The following is a 14,219-nucleotide window of genomic DNA, read 5'->3' as shown; positions in this document are numbered from 1 at the left end:
CATGTTGCATCTACGTTTTCTACCTTGTAGTTCTCATTCAACACATGATCACCTATGTGTCAGAGTGAAGCAATGCGGAAGCGAATGATCGTGACAAGAACAGAGAGAGGAGAGAGAGAGAAAGAGAGTGAGATGTAGAAAATCTGCAGTGAAGAATGCTGTATAAGGATGCAGAATTATACATGGGTGCAGAGAGAATATCTGCGTATGTCTCCACCTTGAGGATCTCGATCTCTGTCAGTTCCGAGAGCAATCTCTGCAGTCTGCAGGCCGAAAACTGTGAGACAATATGCCAAGATTGCTGGAAACTCAGCCTATTTAGAGGCTGGAAATAATGCCCATAATTGTTCAGGTCAATTGCATTAAATGCAGCCGACTGATGCAGTCCGATTGCTGCCACATGGCAGCCTGCCATGTGGCTCTTGCTTGCCAGTCTAGGGAATGACTCTTAACAACCCCTCTCAGATCTTGGGAGGTATTCGGAATGTCGGTGAAGTAATAAAGCTTGGGGAAGTGCCTTCGTAAACAAATATGCAAGATTGTCTTCGGTCTTATTGTATTCCACATCGATGGTCTCATCCAGAAGCTTCTCCATGATGAAGTGGTACTAGATCTCTATGTACTTCGTCCGAGCATGGAATATAGGATTTTGTACCAAGGCAATGTAACTCTCATTGTCACACCGCAAAATAGTAGGACGAGTTTGGGGGCAGCCAAGCTTCTCCAACAAACGCCAAAGCCACACAGTCTCACATGTGGTAGAAGACGTAGCTCGATACTCAGCCTCAGTCAAAGATAGGGCTATCGTGGGTTGCTTCTTGCTATTCTAAGAGATAGCACCAGCACCCAAGGTAAAACAATAACCTGTAATAGACTGCCTTTCGCCCACATTGCCAGCCCAATCCGAATCACTCCAACTGCAAAAACAAGATCAGAAGCACCTATACATGCTCGATAGGAAATCTCAAGGTCGGAGGTTCCCCTCAGAAACCAAAGTATCCTTTGAGCAACTTGCCAATGCACCTGCTGAGGTGCATTCATGAACCCAACCAAGAGACCTACAACAAAACATAGATCAACTTGTCTATCGAGGAGAAAAATCAATGATCCAATCAGTTGACGGTAGCAGGTAGTATCCACCAAAGGAGAATCTACATGTGAAGTGGCCTTTCAGTTCGGATCCATAGGAGTAGAAATGGATCGACAATCCTCCATTTCAAAAGTCACCAAGAGCTCTTGTACATATCTCTGTTGAGAGATGAAGATCCCCCTCTGAGTCTGATAAATCTCGTGACCCAAAAATAAATGGAGAAGTCCTAAATCCGTCATCTCAAACTTTTGATGTAGGGCTGTCTTCGTCTCTTCGACCTTTTGGGCATGATCACCTGTAACAATCAAGTCATCAACATACAAAACAAACAACACACAACCACCCTGGGAAGTGTGCACATAAAGCTGCGGATTGGCCCTAGAGTGCCAATATCCCAACTTGGCTCGGAGAAACGAATCAATCTTCTCCTTCCAAGCACGTGGAGCTTGCTTCAGGCCATACAAGGCCTTCTTCAACCTGTAAATCTTCCCATTTGAGGAATCAAAGCTAGGAGGTTGCTCTACATAGATCTCCTATTTCAAATCACCATTCAAGAAGGTCGACTTCACATCGAATTGAAAGACATGCCATCTCCTATGACCAGCCAAGGCAAGAACAACACGAATAGTTTCCATGCAAGCGGTAGGGGCAAAAGTATCATGGAAATCAATACTTGGGCGCAGTGCAAAACCTTTAGCAACAAGGCAAGCCTTGTGCTTGTCCAAAGAGCCATCACTATTGAAGATCCATTTGACACCAATCACCTTCTTATGAGAGGGACAAGACACAAGGTACCAAGTGCCATTCTGCTCAATAGCCTCCAACTCGGCTTTCATTGCTTTTCGTCAATGATCAGACTGCAAAGCCTCCTTCAGTCATGTAGGCTCTCTATCTTGCATAACACAGGACATCAAACAGTAGTTAGATCAAACAAGCTCCATAGTATGTGCCTTGTGCCGCTGTGACCTCCGCAGTCCATCTTGCGGTTGCCACTCCTCAGGGACCCCTTGATCCCTAAATCTCGGAGCGTGTCATGGGCCCAACGAGGAGGCCAAATCTCATCTCGGTGCTCTCCATCTGTTGAAGTTTTTGAAAGGTCCATTGTCAACAGAGGACCAATTGGTGAATCTGGTGGTTGGGAAGTAGACTCGTCATCTGAAGAAGAGTCCTCAAGAGACACAGGCTCGAGAGGAACAGTCATTGGGGCCCTGCCACCGGGATCTCCAAGTATAGGGTGATCCTCACTTCCCTCTGGGGTTAGAACCTCCACGAACCGAACATCACGGCTTGTGTAGACATCTTGCTTAACAGGATCATATAATTGGTAGCCTTGAGATTGCGAGCTATAGCCCACAAACACCTGTCTTCTAGAAGCCGCTTCAAATTTGTCACGCATGTCTTCGGGATGTGAACATAAGCATTACACCAAAAACCGTGGAATAAGAAACATCGGGCTTTGATCCAAAGTACGGCTCTAAAGGAGTCATACCAACAATAATGGAAGTAGGGGAACGATTAAGGATGTGAACTGAAGTAGCCATAGCCTCAGCCCATAGACACTGAGGTGTCTGACGATACTCCATCATGGTATGGGCCATCTCAATGACATTGCAATTATTTTGCTCCAAAATGCCATTCTCCTGAGGGGTGTTTGTATTGGCAAACTCCTAGTGTATGCCATGATCTACACAAAACCGAGCAAACTCATTAGAAACAAATTCTTTGCCCTTATCCGATCATAAGGTCTTCAGCTTCCGCCTTGATCGGTTCTCCTCAAAGAGCAACCAATCCTTGAAGTTGGAGAAAGCCTTCGACTTCAGTTTTAAGAAATAGGCCCATGTCATCTTGTTGTAATCATCTACAATGAGCACGAAATACAAACTCCCTCGAAGGGATTCCGTTCTCATCAATCCACAAAGATCGGTGGAAACAAGCTCCAAGGTGTTGAAGACTGCCTCGAAGCCTTGCTGGGAACAACATCACGAGTTTGCTTCCCACGGATGCAGGATATACAAGGCTGTTGACTCACCACAATATCCGGCAAACCTCGAACAAACTGGTCCTTAGACGCCTTTTAAAGGTATTCATAATTGAGGTGACCAAATTGAGCATGCCAAAGCTCGGACTGAGTTTGAGAGGTAAAAAGAAGAGAAGTCAAGGTAGAAGAAGACCGCAACTTGTAGACTCCATTCTCCTCGTAACTTGAAGAAATAGCCGCTCTCAATCCTTGATCAAGAATCCGAAATGAATCCACATCAAATTTGACCAAGAGGCCGAGTGCACAATTCTTGTGCACTGAGAGAAGATGATACCCCAAGCTGGCACATAAAGTACCTCAGATGCATGGGCACCACCACGCCCATCTGGAATAAGATGCATGTTGTCCCGTCCTTGAATAGGAATAGATGAACTATCTCCAATAAGAATACGACCATGAGAAGGCTGCAAACGAGTACACCTGCTGAAGATGGAGTCATGTGCCTAGAGGCACCACGGTCAACAATCCACTCCCGAGTGAATGGGGCCGTCAACGCAGCATGAGAAGTCGGCAGGGTCGAATCCTCAACCACCTCCAAATGGAGGAAAGCAGCTGATGAGGGAGCAGCCACTGCTCTGGAATCCTTTGAGGATTTCTCCTTCTTCTCCTTCTCTTTCTTCTCCTTGTCGGGATAATCCTTCTTCCAGTGACTTGTTTTGCCACAAATGTGACAGGTAGACTCCTTGTCTTTGTCCTTAGATTTGTCTTCCTTCTTCTTCTTTTGGTCCTTGGCGGGAGTACACGTAGCAGGGGAAATGTCTGCAGCCTTGCATTGTATTCAGATCAAAGTGTTCTCTCTTTGCTTCTTTTGTATTTCATTTGCTCTTCTTTTCTCTCTGCATTCCTTTCCTGGCATTGCTCACTCACATATTTTTTTGCATTTGTCCTACTGCCAAACAAAAAGCCTGTTTAATGAATACAAATTTTTTGGGGCTGTTTTTGTGGAGCTGAAATAGAACTTAATGCACAATAATCTTGTGTTAATGCTGCCCTTAATTTTGGTGCCTCAACAAGAGGTAAAGAAACATTTTGTGGCATTACAGATCATACAATGGCTCTTTATTCCATACCTTGCTGTATCCCAACCATGATCTATCCTGCAGAACAGCTAGCTAAGATCACCAAGGGATCCTCACACATTTATTTATACTCAGTCTTCTTGTTTTTGTAAACCTTCCCGGTGTGCGCTAATCAGGGTACAGTGATTTTTGCAACAAACTTGGGGGAATGCAATATCATGTGTAATGTGGACATTTTGGATGCATGTTGATAGGAGTACTTGTCCTGCAGAAAGTATGCGTATCAGGCATTAAGTTTTTTCACTGCATAATTCCACATTTTTCTGTTTGATGGCACATTTAGTTATTGTATTACATCCCTTTGTGGCAGTGTTGCCTCCAAGTCTCAGTTTCCTTTCCATAACTGGCGAGTATATAGAAGGGGAAACTTTAACAGCTTCATATGGATATGTTGGAGGTCATGAAGGAAACAGTCAATACAGCTGGTACCTCCACGAGGTATTAATGGATCTTCATATCTGTTAGAAATGTGAATCCAGTTATGTGCTCATAGCTTTTAACTTCATTTTTTTTTCCAGAATGAAATTGAGCCTGGCACGCCAATATTGGAATCGACAGGGCTTCTACAATATCACATCACAAAGGAGGCTGTGAACAAATTTGTATCATTCAAGTGCATACCTGTTCGCGATGATGGAACAGTTGGAGAAGCAAGAATTGTAATGGGACACGAATGCATTCGACCAGGTACTTTCCTTTTTCTCCCTTCGTTTGGAAGAGGGGTGCAGGGTTTGTGTTTGAATAGAGGTCATCATCATTGTCCAAGCCGTTCTTTCTGAGGCTTCACTATTAACAGGAAGCATGCTTTGTTTTCATTTAAATTTTACCTCTGGCCAGCTCCACCAAAGGTTTTGTCTCTAGAAATCCGAGGGGATCCTGTTGAGGGAGTTCAGCTGCTAGTAGAGAAGACATATTGGGGTGGAAATGAAGGTTCTTCTGTGCTTCAATGGTTTCAGGTAAATGACATTCTTTCAAAATGTCTGTCTGTTTGGGATGATGGAGTTGGATTGCTACTTGTATGATTAATTCTCTTTTAAAGTGTGAGAATTCCAAACCACCACATTCAAATGTGTCATGCAGAATGTCGGCCCTTTTGAATATCAAGGAGTCGTTTGAGATCCAGTTTATTTTCTGGTTAGAAAGTCCAAATGATTATATTTGGGTTGCCTGCTCAACTTCCTTCTAGGTTACATTTGCACACCTAACTTGTCCTCCAAATCTAAGGTGATCAAGGGCATCTGGCTAGATGGGTTGCTCAATCGGGAGTTTCTTTCCTAGTCTGTGGAAGCATTGAACATATTTAACAAATGTCTTGTTTCCTTTCATATTTTGAATGAGCTACTGCTAGTGCTTTTACGGTTGAGGCTAAGCTTCCGATCAGCAGTTTATCAATTTCAGTCTCAAAAAGACTGTTAAGCATTGTAGTGAATTCTGATAATCGCTGTTGGCTCTTTTTTTCTCAAAAACCAGTCATAATCTTCTCAAAAACCAGTCATAATCTTTTCTTTCTTGCAGATACTACCTGATGGAACACAGTGGGAAATCAAAGGGGCTACAAGTCACACATATACTGTCTGTATGGAAGATATAGACAGCTGTCTTTGTGTTTCATGCGAGCCTATCCGATCAGATGGTGCCAAGGGGCCAGTTGCTGTTTCTCGGCCCATTGGACCCATAATATCTGGTAGGACTCCATAAATTTATCAATTGCTATTTTTGGATCAAGCAAAGGTCCATGCCAATAGTGGAGTATGGGTTCATTTTTGCTTTGCTCCCTCCCTTTTTTTTTTTGCTAATGTATTTATAAGGGCACTTTTTGTGCTGTCTTCTTTCAGTTGCTTGTCAGCTTCTACTGTGTCTTGTGTTTCATTTAGAAAGCTATCTTTTGCATGGTTCAGATTGATGTTTCTAGATCTATGTATGGACTGTATGCAAAGAGTCTTCTGGTCTGTACGGAAGGATAATAGAACTGACATTCACTGCTTTAATTTTATGGCTTTTATCCTAGCCTACTGCATCCACATTAGCTATTGTTATTCTCATAAGGATGCAGAACTGCTATTGCATTTGGAGTTTTGTTTGATGTGGCATAAAATATTGTAATAGTATGTTGTTGAAGTTAGATAATAAGCTGAGAAACTTTTGGTTGGTTCATTTGGGTGAACTAAAGTAACACTATTTTGTTTGGGTTCGAATGATTGTGCAGCTCTACCTGCTTGTGAGTCCTTAGAGTTGCTGGGTGAGCCTATTGAAGGTGGAGCACTCAGATATCTTGCAGTTTACAGAGGAGGGTATGTGCCTATTCCTCACTAGAACCAGCTTTTCCTACGACTATGGTGTATTGCGGCCGTAAATTTTGTAGCCCCGATTTGAGCTTTCATATCATATTCTGCATCTGAGAGGTTATGGCTGCTTGTCTACAACAGTACTCTAATGTTGCCCACTAAACTGACAAGGTACATGGATTATAATCCTACCTATTGTTCAATCTTCACAGGTCCTTACCTTATTTCTGGCTTTGATGTTTCATGCTACATTCTTCTTCTGATGTTTTAATCCCCCCAGCTATGCTCTAGCTTCTTATTTTTGTGGTGGCTATGGCCTAACTAGCCCGTATGATAGTTAAGTGATCTGCTGTATGGCTGCATTAGAATATATTGGGCTGTTGACTTGGCAAAAGTCTGGAGACTTCCCATGACTAGGAGGCCTGTTGTTTTATCCATTGCAATGTAAATATCTTCAGTTGCAAATCAACTCTCCAGGAAGGTCTTCTTATTGAAAACATAACTCTTCATTGTCTCATTATATGTAGGTGTACGTTTCTGCAAGATTGTGCATCGCTTTTTGTTTATTCTCCTCTAGGGTTTACGATTGTTTCCAACAGGGTGCAAGGAGCTTGCAAAGCTGTATGGAGTCAGGTGACACCTGATGGGCTAGAAAAGCAGCTGGGGACTGATGGTACTTTTCAATATAATGGAACACGCATGAGATACGTAGGAATGGATTTTCTTCTTGCAATTTCTAAGGCATTCTATTCTTATGTAGATACTATGGTCTTGACAACTGAAGATATTGGTTGTCGCATCAAACTTGTGTATACACCTGTTCGGAGGGATGGTGTAACTGGCATTCCCAAAACAGTTACTTCTGATTTTGTTCGGGATGGTATGTCACATGTACCACACCTCATTATAGTAAGAAATTTATCTTACCACTACATTCACTTCAGATTCTTATGTTTATCGGTACCTGTACAGGGGATCCCACCGGCATCAGCTTAAGCATTCCAGATTGCTTGCAAGATGTGGAAGTGATACCTGAAAGATCATACTTTGGTGGGACTGAGGGCAGTGTTGACTTTTCTTGGTTTCGCTCACATGAAAGATTGCAAGGAGATGAAATTCCGGAGGAAGTTGAATTTCTTGGGGCAGCCGAGTGGGTTATCTTTCTCATTGCAAACTTATTTCAAATAATCATATGCCAATTCAAAGATGTGTACTGCTACAGTGCCATGAAATCTGAGTATTCATTCAGTGATTGAGGCCTTCAAATCAGTACATGTTTGCTAATCTTGTTTGCACTTTAGATCAATAAGCACCACAAGCCAAGTGCCATAGATTGTTCTCAGGTATAAACTATCTGAGCTGGGCACTAAGCAGGGTTTCTGAAAGCCTATGCTTGTAGGGATTATTCCTTTTGATTGCACCTTTCTTAGATCAATATGCAAAAGTCATCATAAACTTGTTGTCAAGGCGTAATCTACTTGAGCTGGATCTTAAGCAGGGATTCTGAAAGCCTAAGCAGGTAGTGTTGAAATATATTTTTTGAAAACATCATTTTCTATTATTGTTCACGTGTTTGCATGTCCCTTTAGGAGTTCATTTTCAAGTTTTTGTCATTCTGGTTAAAGAAAGAGTTCCAACAATCAATGCATACATATCGTATATCTTAAAGCTAAATCTGGTTTTAATGATGCTTGTGGTATGATCTGATTTTCGAAAGCATATGTTAAGCATGCCTGTTTCAGCACCTTTATTCCTCTAGGATTTAACAGATTCTTTGGGGCTAGACTATACTTTTTAGTGTCGTGGAAGAGGAAGTCTTTCCTGGGAAGTATGAGCGACTTCATATTTTGTAATCGTGGTCAAAATGTTTGAATAAATCCAAGGTATGTGGTTTACATGAACACTTATATATTTTAGTTTTTCTGGTTTTGTTCCAGGACATATACTCCAACACTGGAAGATGTGGGAACATATTTGGTTCTTTGTTGGATCCCAGCACGGAAAGATGGAAAGAAGGGAACTCCTTGTTTTGCATGCAGCAATCGCATGGTTGCACCAGGTTCGACAGTTTACAAGCCTTCAAAAGATTGCATGTTCCCTTTTTTGGAACTGGCTCATGAAATGACATATCTGATTATTCAAGTGTTCCATGGCAGTTTGTGCCCTTGGATGAACATGCATTTAGTTGCCAATCACCAACTATGTTTGATATTTGTATTCAGCTCTGCCATCAGTGCATCATGTTGCTCTCAAAGAAGCATCGCCAGGAACCTATGTTGGAGAAGGCATTTACTATGGAGGGCTGCAAGGGGAAAGTCAAATGTGCTGGTATAGGCAGGCATCTGATGGTACTATGGCGTTGATTCCAGGAGCTACCTCTGTGTCATATACCGTTGGAGATGATGACTATACATGCTCTTTGGTTTTTGGGTATGGTCACAACCTGATTTTTCTGTGATGTTGCATACTTGTATTCTTGTTTTGTATCGAAGTTGTGCGTTGTTCTGTCCATTTTTAGGGTAACTTTGTGCAGTCACTTCTCTGTCCTGTTCCAAAGCTTATTGGATTGCAATTGTCTGTCTTGTCTAGCTGTAAGCCATATAACTGCAGCTATTTGGCTATTAAGATTTGAATTTATCAATTTCAACACAGGTATCTTCCTGTAAGGCAGGATGGTGTCAGTGGAGAACTTGTGTTGTCAGAACCAAGTGGTGTAATCTTACCCGGTGAGGTTCTTTGATTATTTGACAAAGAAGAGCATTTTCTGTTTATTATCAGCTCTTTCTCTTGTGAGTTGTATCTACAGAACCACCGTGACTTGTTTAGTGTCTCTCTAGTGAGTCATTTTTAATCTCTCTTGTGGCTTGTTTTACAGAATCGCCAAGAGTGCAGAAGCTGGTTCTGACAGGAAAAGCTGTTGAAGGAGAAGTTCTGACTGCTTTGGAAGTGATGCCAAAAAGTGAAAGCCAACAACACATCTGGGAAAAATTCAAGAAGGAAGTCAGATATCAATGGTCAGTTCTTGTATTTTGTTGCATTTGCAAGAATCCAGATAGCGATTCCCTTCATCAATTTTTAGCTGAACATCTTTGGAACTTGATCGGATCTAGGTCACGGTCCCCTGATCCAAGTTTGGTAGACTCCTTTGAGGGTCTGCCACTTCAGCGAGGTTGTTCATACAAAGTTCGCTTTGAGGACATTGGGTATGCAATTCGATGTGAGTGTGTCATGTACGACGTTTTTGGTAGATCGTCAGCACCTGTTTCAGCAGTCTCTGCAACAATAAGCCCAGGCAAGGATCCTGTAAACACTTGTGAATACTGGTTTTTGATATTGATAGCAGAGTTCAGACATTGTTTCAATTAGATGTTCTGACATTGCAGAGCCTTGTTATTACATTACATTTGCAGGCCTGCCAAAAATAAATAAACTAGAAATTGAAGGCCAGGGCTATCACACAAATGTATATGCTGTCCGGGGTATCTACAGTGGAGGCAAGGAAGGTAAAAGCACAATACAATGGTTTCGAGCTATGGCTGGTAGCCCTGACCTCATTCCCATCCCAGGTAATACAACTGCTTTTTCTGCCTCGATTTTTGTGTTTCAAAGTGTTAGACTATAAGAAACATAACAAGAACATGCTGGATTCCGGCTGGCTGTATAATGAGTAGCCATCCAGGCCCTGAAAAGGCCTTTCTATAAGAGGACACTATAAATTGAACAGAAGGGTAAGCAAAGGAGCATAATGAATAGAAAAGAAAGTAAACAATTGCACCACATTGCTGGCTACCATGACTAGGATATGCAGAAGTGTCTGAAGGCACTGAAACAGAGGCAAGACCCTTGGTCTATAAAACCACCAAATCTCTCCTTAAAAACTACCGAATCCCTTGGGTCATGCCTCCGAAAGTTTTTAAGCTTTTTGGGCATATGCTAAGGTGTGTGGTCAAGGGCCAGTTAAAAATATGGTTTGAATGCTGAGGCCTCTTGGATATCCCAAAACATGCAGCATTATCCATCCATGCTTGAGAAGTGCATCTGGAGTCTCTGCCCAGCCTCTTGTGAGAGGAGGTAATGCCACATGCAGATTCCATGGTCTCTCTATGCGACCTCTTCTTGGACCTTTGGGTTGAAGGTGAAATTGTGTTTAGCATGTGGCATGGCCTCAAAGCGGTGGCATATCATGGCTAAGGAGAACTTTGATATGGGTCTTTTGAACCCTCTGTGTGATATTTATGTATCCTTCATCGACGTTCCTCAACTTTGTGTGAGCTATGAGCTGCCTTCAATCTTGTTTCCCCTCCGCCCATACTTGCCACTATCTTTTATTCTCAGTCCATTCATGTTTCTTGTGGCATCCCTCCATATCTGTCCACTGATGGGTACATTTCAGTGGAGTTCAGTATGACGAGAATATGAATGCAAATTGCATTCTCTAAATCACATTTACCATCCCACTTGCTGACCCTGCTCACTGCATCTTGTCGTTCTACATTCCCTTTATCTCCCCTATATCATATTTTTATGGCCAAAGTCTGTCAAGCACTTTCTGATTCTCTCTCCTTTTGAAAGAAGAGCAATGCAGATGACACTTAGGGGAAGGGGATGGCCCTGCTTGCTCCATCTTGCCATTCCACATTCCCTTTATTCCCCCTATATCATATTTCTATGGCCAAAGTCTGTCAAGTACTTTCTGATTCTCTCTCCTCTTGAAAGAAGAGACTTGGATAATGCAAATGACACTTAGGGGAAGTGATACCAGGGTATACTGTTTTTATCTTGGCTGAACTTATCTCAGGATTATTTTTCCTGTCCTTGACAAACTTGGTAAAAAGAATGAATGTCCTTCCATCTTCAAAGATGATTCTTGAAACATGCAGGTGTATCGAAAGTAATCTACGGTTTCTTTTTTGAAACTCTCCAGGTGAAGTTGGTAGAATGTACGAGGCAAATGTTGATGATGTGGGTTACAGACTTGTGGCAGTGTACACTCCAGTTCGCGATGATGGTGTTGAGGGAGCACCTGTCTCAGCTTCCACGGAGCCGATAGCTGTTGGTGAGTTCTTCTTCTCTTGGCCCATTCTTAACTTACACGAGAGTACAGGGAGCTGTGTCTAAATTATTTGCTGTCACTTCTTGCTCAAGATCGTGGATTATGTTTGGATTCTTATGACATTGTTTTGCAGAGCCTGAAATCGCCAAAGAGGTCAAACAAAAGCTGGAGTTAGGTGCTGTAAAGTTTGAGGTTAGTTTTGATGTTTTTCTGGCTTGATGGCTAACATAACAGCTTCTCCATGTTCACTAACCTGTCCATGTCATTGTAGGCTTTGCGGGATCGAGATCGCTCTCCAATGAAGGTAAGGCAGTAGTTTCACAAGAAGTCATGATGTGTACTGAGTCGTTTCACAAGTGGTCATAATGTGTACTCTCTGTTTACCTTTTCATCCATTTGTTGCTGAGTCGATGCTATACTGATAGGTGCAGCAGCAACCGAATCTTGGAAATTTGGAAAGACGCGTTTTAGACATCAACAAGAAAAGGGTAAAAGTAATAAAGCCTGGCTCAAAGACATCATTTCCCAGCACAGAAATCAGGGGCACATATGAGCCACCATTTCATGTAAGTCTCTTTTATGATGCATGTAAGCTTGTTTGTTGCTTGCAGAGTTTTCCAAAGCTAATTTGATGGTGCATTGTTTTATTTAATTGCAGATGGAAGTCTTCCGCAATGAACAACATCGATTCAAAATTGTCATTGACAGTGAAAATGAGGTAGATCTAATGGTACAAACAAGGTACATGCGTGATGTCATTGTTCTTGTTATCAGAGGTCTGGCACAACGATTTAACAGCACTCCTTTGAACTTGTTATTGAAGATGTGAATCCCAAGGTGATTTGTTTCGGAATCCTGATTTGTACTATAGTATTGATGCTCTTCCTAAGGGTCATCCAGATAGGATTTTTCTGGACCCTTCTATACAAGAGAAGCCATTTGCCATAGTTTTTCCATACCAAGAGAGTCACTATTAGTTTATTCAACTTCTCTGCTGAGTTTTGTAGTCTGCCGCAAGCAAGTGCACCGTTGTATTTCCAATGTACATTATGAGCTCTGTCAATATTTGTATGAAAGAACATTTCGCTCTGTGGTAGCAGAGCTTACCTGAACCACAATGTGTCCTATGTATAGTCCTCATGCATTGAGGGAGCATTTGATGGCTTCCCAAGCTGATGATAGTTGAACTGAAATAGATTCTTTACAACCTCTGGTTTGAGAAGGGGTTTCACACCAGATTTTTGGGAATTTGATTCAAAAGAATTTTGAATTCAATTCAAAGGTTGTTTTGCTAGAACAAAAATGATGTTTTCCGCATATCAGCAGTTTCTACAAAACTATTTATCACACACACACACACACACACACACACAGACACGGACAGACAGGCGAGAGGAGATGAGAAATTTGCGTGGTATCCAAATGCTAATATTGAGAGGATTGGTGTGACCACAGCTTTATATCCAAACGTTCTTGGTTTGATCGAGTGCGTTACATAAGGCATGTATCTTGTGGTGGAGAGTTGGGAATTATCTTCTTTGGAATTTCGAACGATGGGGAGGGTGATTTTCCTTTGTTTAGAAGGAAGACTCCTAGCGTTTTAACTGGAATGCTTTTCTTTTTCCCTTTCTTCTGGTTTGGGGGGTTGGTGCTAGAGCATGTTCATAATCTGCGAGTTATATTATTTGCAGCATCTTAGTAGATGTATCTTGGAATATCCATAGGACTAGTTTAAAGGTGGAACATTGGTCCTACAAAGCTTTTATAAACCATTAGGAAGGGGCTAGTTTCCTACAGCCTTTCAAAGTTACAAGTAGTTCCTCTCTACAGTTGAAGGCAAACTCCACAAGCTTTCTAGAAGCAGAACAATTTTGCAACACGATTAAGTCTGTGAACTTACGATATGGTGGATAAAACAGAACCCTTGTCAGGGTTCTAGGCCTTGAGAAAAGATAAGACGACTAGGATGAAGAAGTGGATGGGCTTTACTGACAGGATCAACATGAAGCTGTTAGAGCTTGTTGCTGTGCTAATCTTTACCTCTATCAAATCATGTACAGACGTTTTAGGCGAGAGCAATGGAAAGGTCCCAACTATTTTGATCGTAGAATATTTAGAGCATTGTGTGAGCGCTGTAATCATCAGAGGCATTTGGGAACAGCCCCAAATTTCACGAGAAAAGTAACATACCACTATCAAAAGCTCAATAATTACACACGGAAAAGTGTACTCAAAACTCAAATGTTTAATGTTGAAATACATACACTAGGCTACATGATAATAAATGGGGCATATACAACGTAGGTTGGCCTAAAGGCATGAGAATCCTATGGCTCAAGAGAAGTGAAGCACCTCATCATGTGGTAACCATCTAGTAGGACTGGATCATCAAACATTGAGAGTATATTTTGAAGCAACTTGAGTGCTGATAAAATTATAGCCTACATGGAATTGGTCCTCAAGGCATGGGTAGTATTGTATCATCTAGTCATACAACTACCTGCTTTGAAGAATGGCTTGCAAACAATGAAGTTTTGTTTGAAGGGTATCAAGGGTACCAATAAAAAGGGCAATGAGTTGCTAAACAATGAAGTTTTGTTTGAAGGGGATCAAGGGGGCCAAAAAAAAGGGCAATGAGGAGTTGCTAAACCTATCAAGGATTGTGCCACGTGTG

General features: G+C 41.9%; 1 protein-coding gene across 1 annotated transcript in view; it reads left to right on the top strand.

The window, feature by feature from the left end:
* LOC148041564 (187-kDa microtubule-associated protein AIR9-like) overlaps nucleotides 1–12,781 on the top strand; it is a 33,295-nt gene extending 20,514 nt beyond the window's left edge. Inside the window, exons 19-37 of the mRNA XM_087680751.1 lie at nucleotides 4,518–4,645; nucleotides 4,726–4,894; nucleotides 5,045–5,163; nucleotides 5,723–5,891; nucleotides 6,414–6,498; nucleotides 7,092–7,165; nucleotides 7,253–7,372; nucleotides 7,465–7,642; nucleotides 8,430–8,551; nucleotides 8,715–8,922; nucleotides 9,145–9,218; nucleotides 9,368–9,506; nucleotides 9,603–9,784; nucleotides 9,903–10,058; nucleotides 11,417–11,548; nucleotides 11,679–11,737; nucleotides 11,817–11,849; nucleotides 11,971–12,111; nucleotides 12,204–12,781. Of these exons, the coding sequence (XP_087536877.1) occupies nucleotides 4,518–4,645; nucleotides 4,726–4,894; nucleotides 5,045–5,163; nucleotides 5,723–5,891; nucleotides 6,414–6,498; nucleotides 7,092–7,165; nucleotides 7,253–7,372; nucleotides 7,465–7,642; nucleotides 8,430–8,551; nucleotides 8,715–8,922; nucleotides 9,145–9,218; nucleotides 9,368–9,506; nucleotides 9,603–9,784; nucleotides 9,903–10,058; nucleotides 11,417–11,548; nucleotides 11,679–11,737; nucleotides 11,817–11,849; nucleotides 11,971–12,111; nucleotides 12,204–12,374 (2,459 nt within the window). The 3' untranslated portion in view covers nucleotides 12,375–12,781. The remainder of the gene's footprint in view (nucleotides 1–4,517; nucleotides 4,646–4,725; nucleotides 4,895–5,044; nucleotides 5,164–5,722; nucleotides 5,892–6,413; nucleotides 6,499–7,091; nucleotides 7,166–7,252; nucleotides 7,373–7,464; nucleotides 7,643–8,429; nucleotides 8,552–8,714; nucleotides 8,923–9,144; nucleotides 9,219–9,367; nucleotides 9,507–9,602; nucleotides 9,785–9,902; nucleotides 10,059–11,416; nucleotides 11,549–11,678; nucleotides 11,738–11,816; nucleotides 11,850–11,970; nucleotides 12,112–12,203) is intronic.
* Nucleotides 12,782–14,219: the final 1,438 nt, after the last annotated feature.

The sequence above is a fragment of the Lygodium microphyllum genome, chromosome 1 (assembly GCF_053477565.2).
Source record: "Lygodium microphyllum isolate KBCC chromosome 1, Lygodium_microphyllum_v1.1.10, whole genome shotgun sequence".
In the NCBI taxonomy this organism is placed as follows: Eukaryota; Viridiplantae; Streptophyta; class Polypodiopsida; order Schizaeales; family Lygodiaceae; genus Lygodium; species Lygodium microphyllum.
This window is presented reverse-complemented; position numbering and strand designations above follow the sequence as displayed.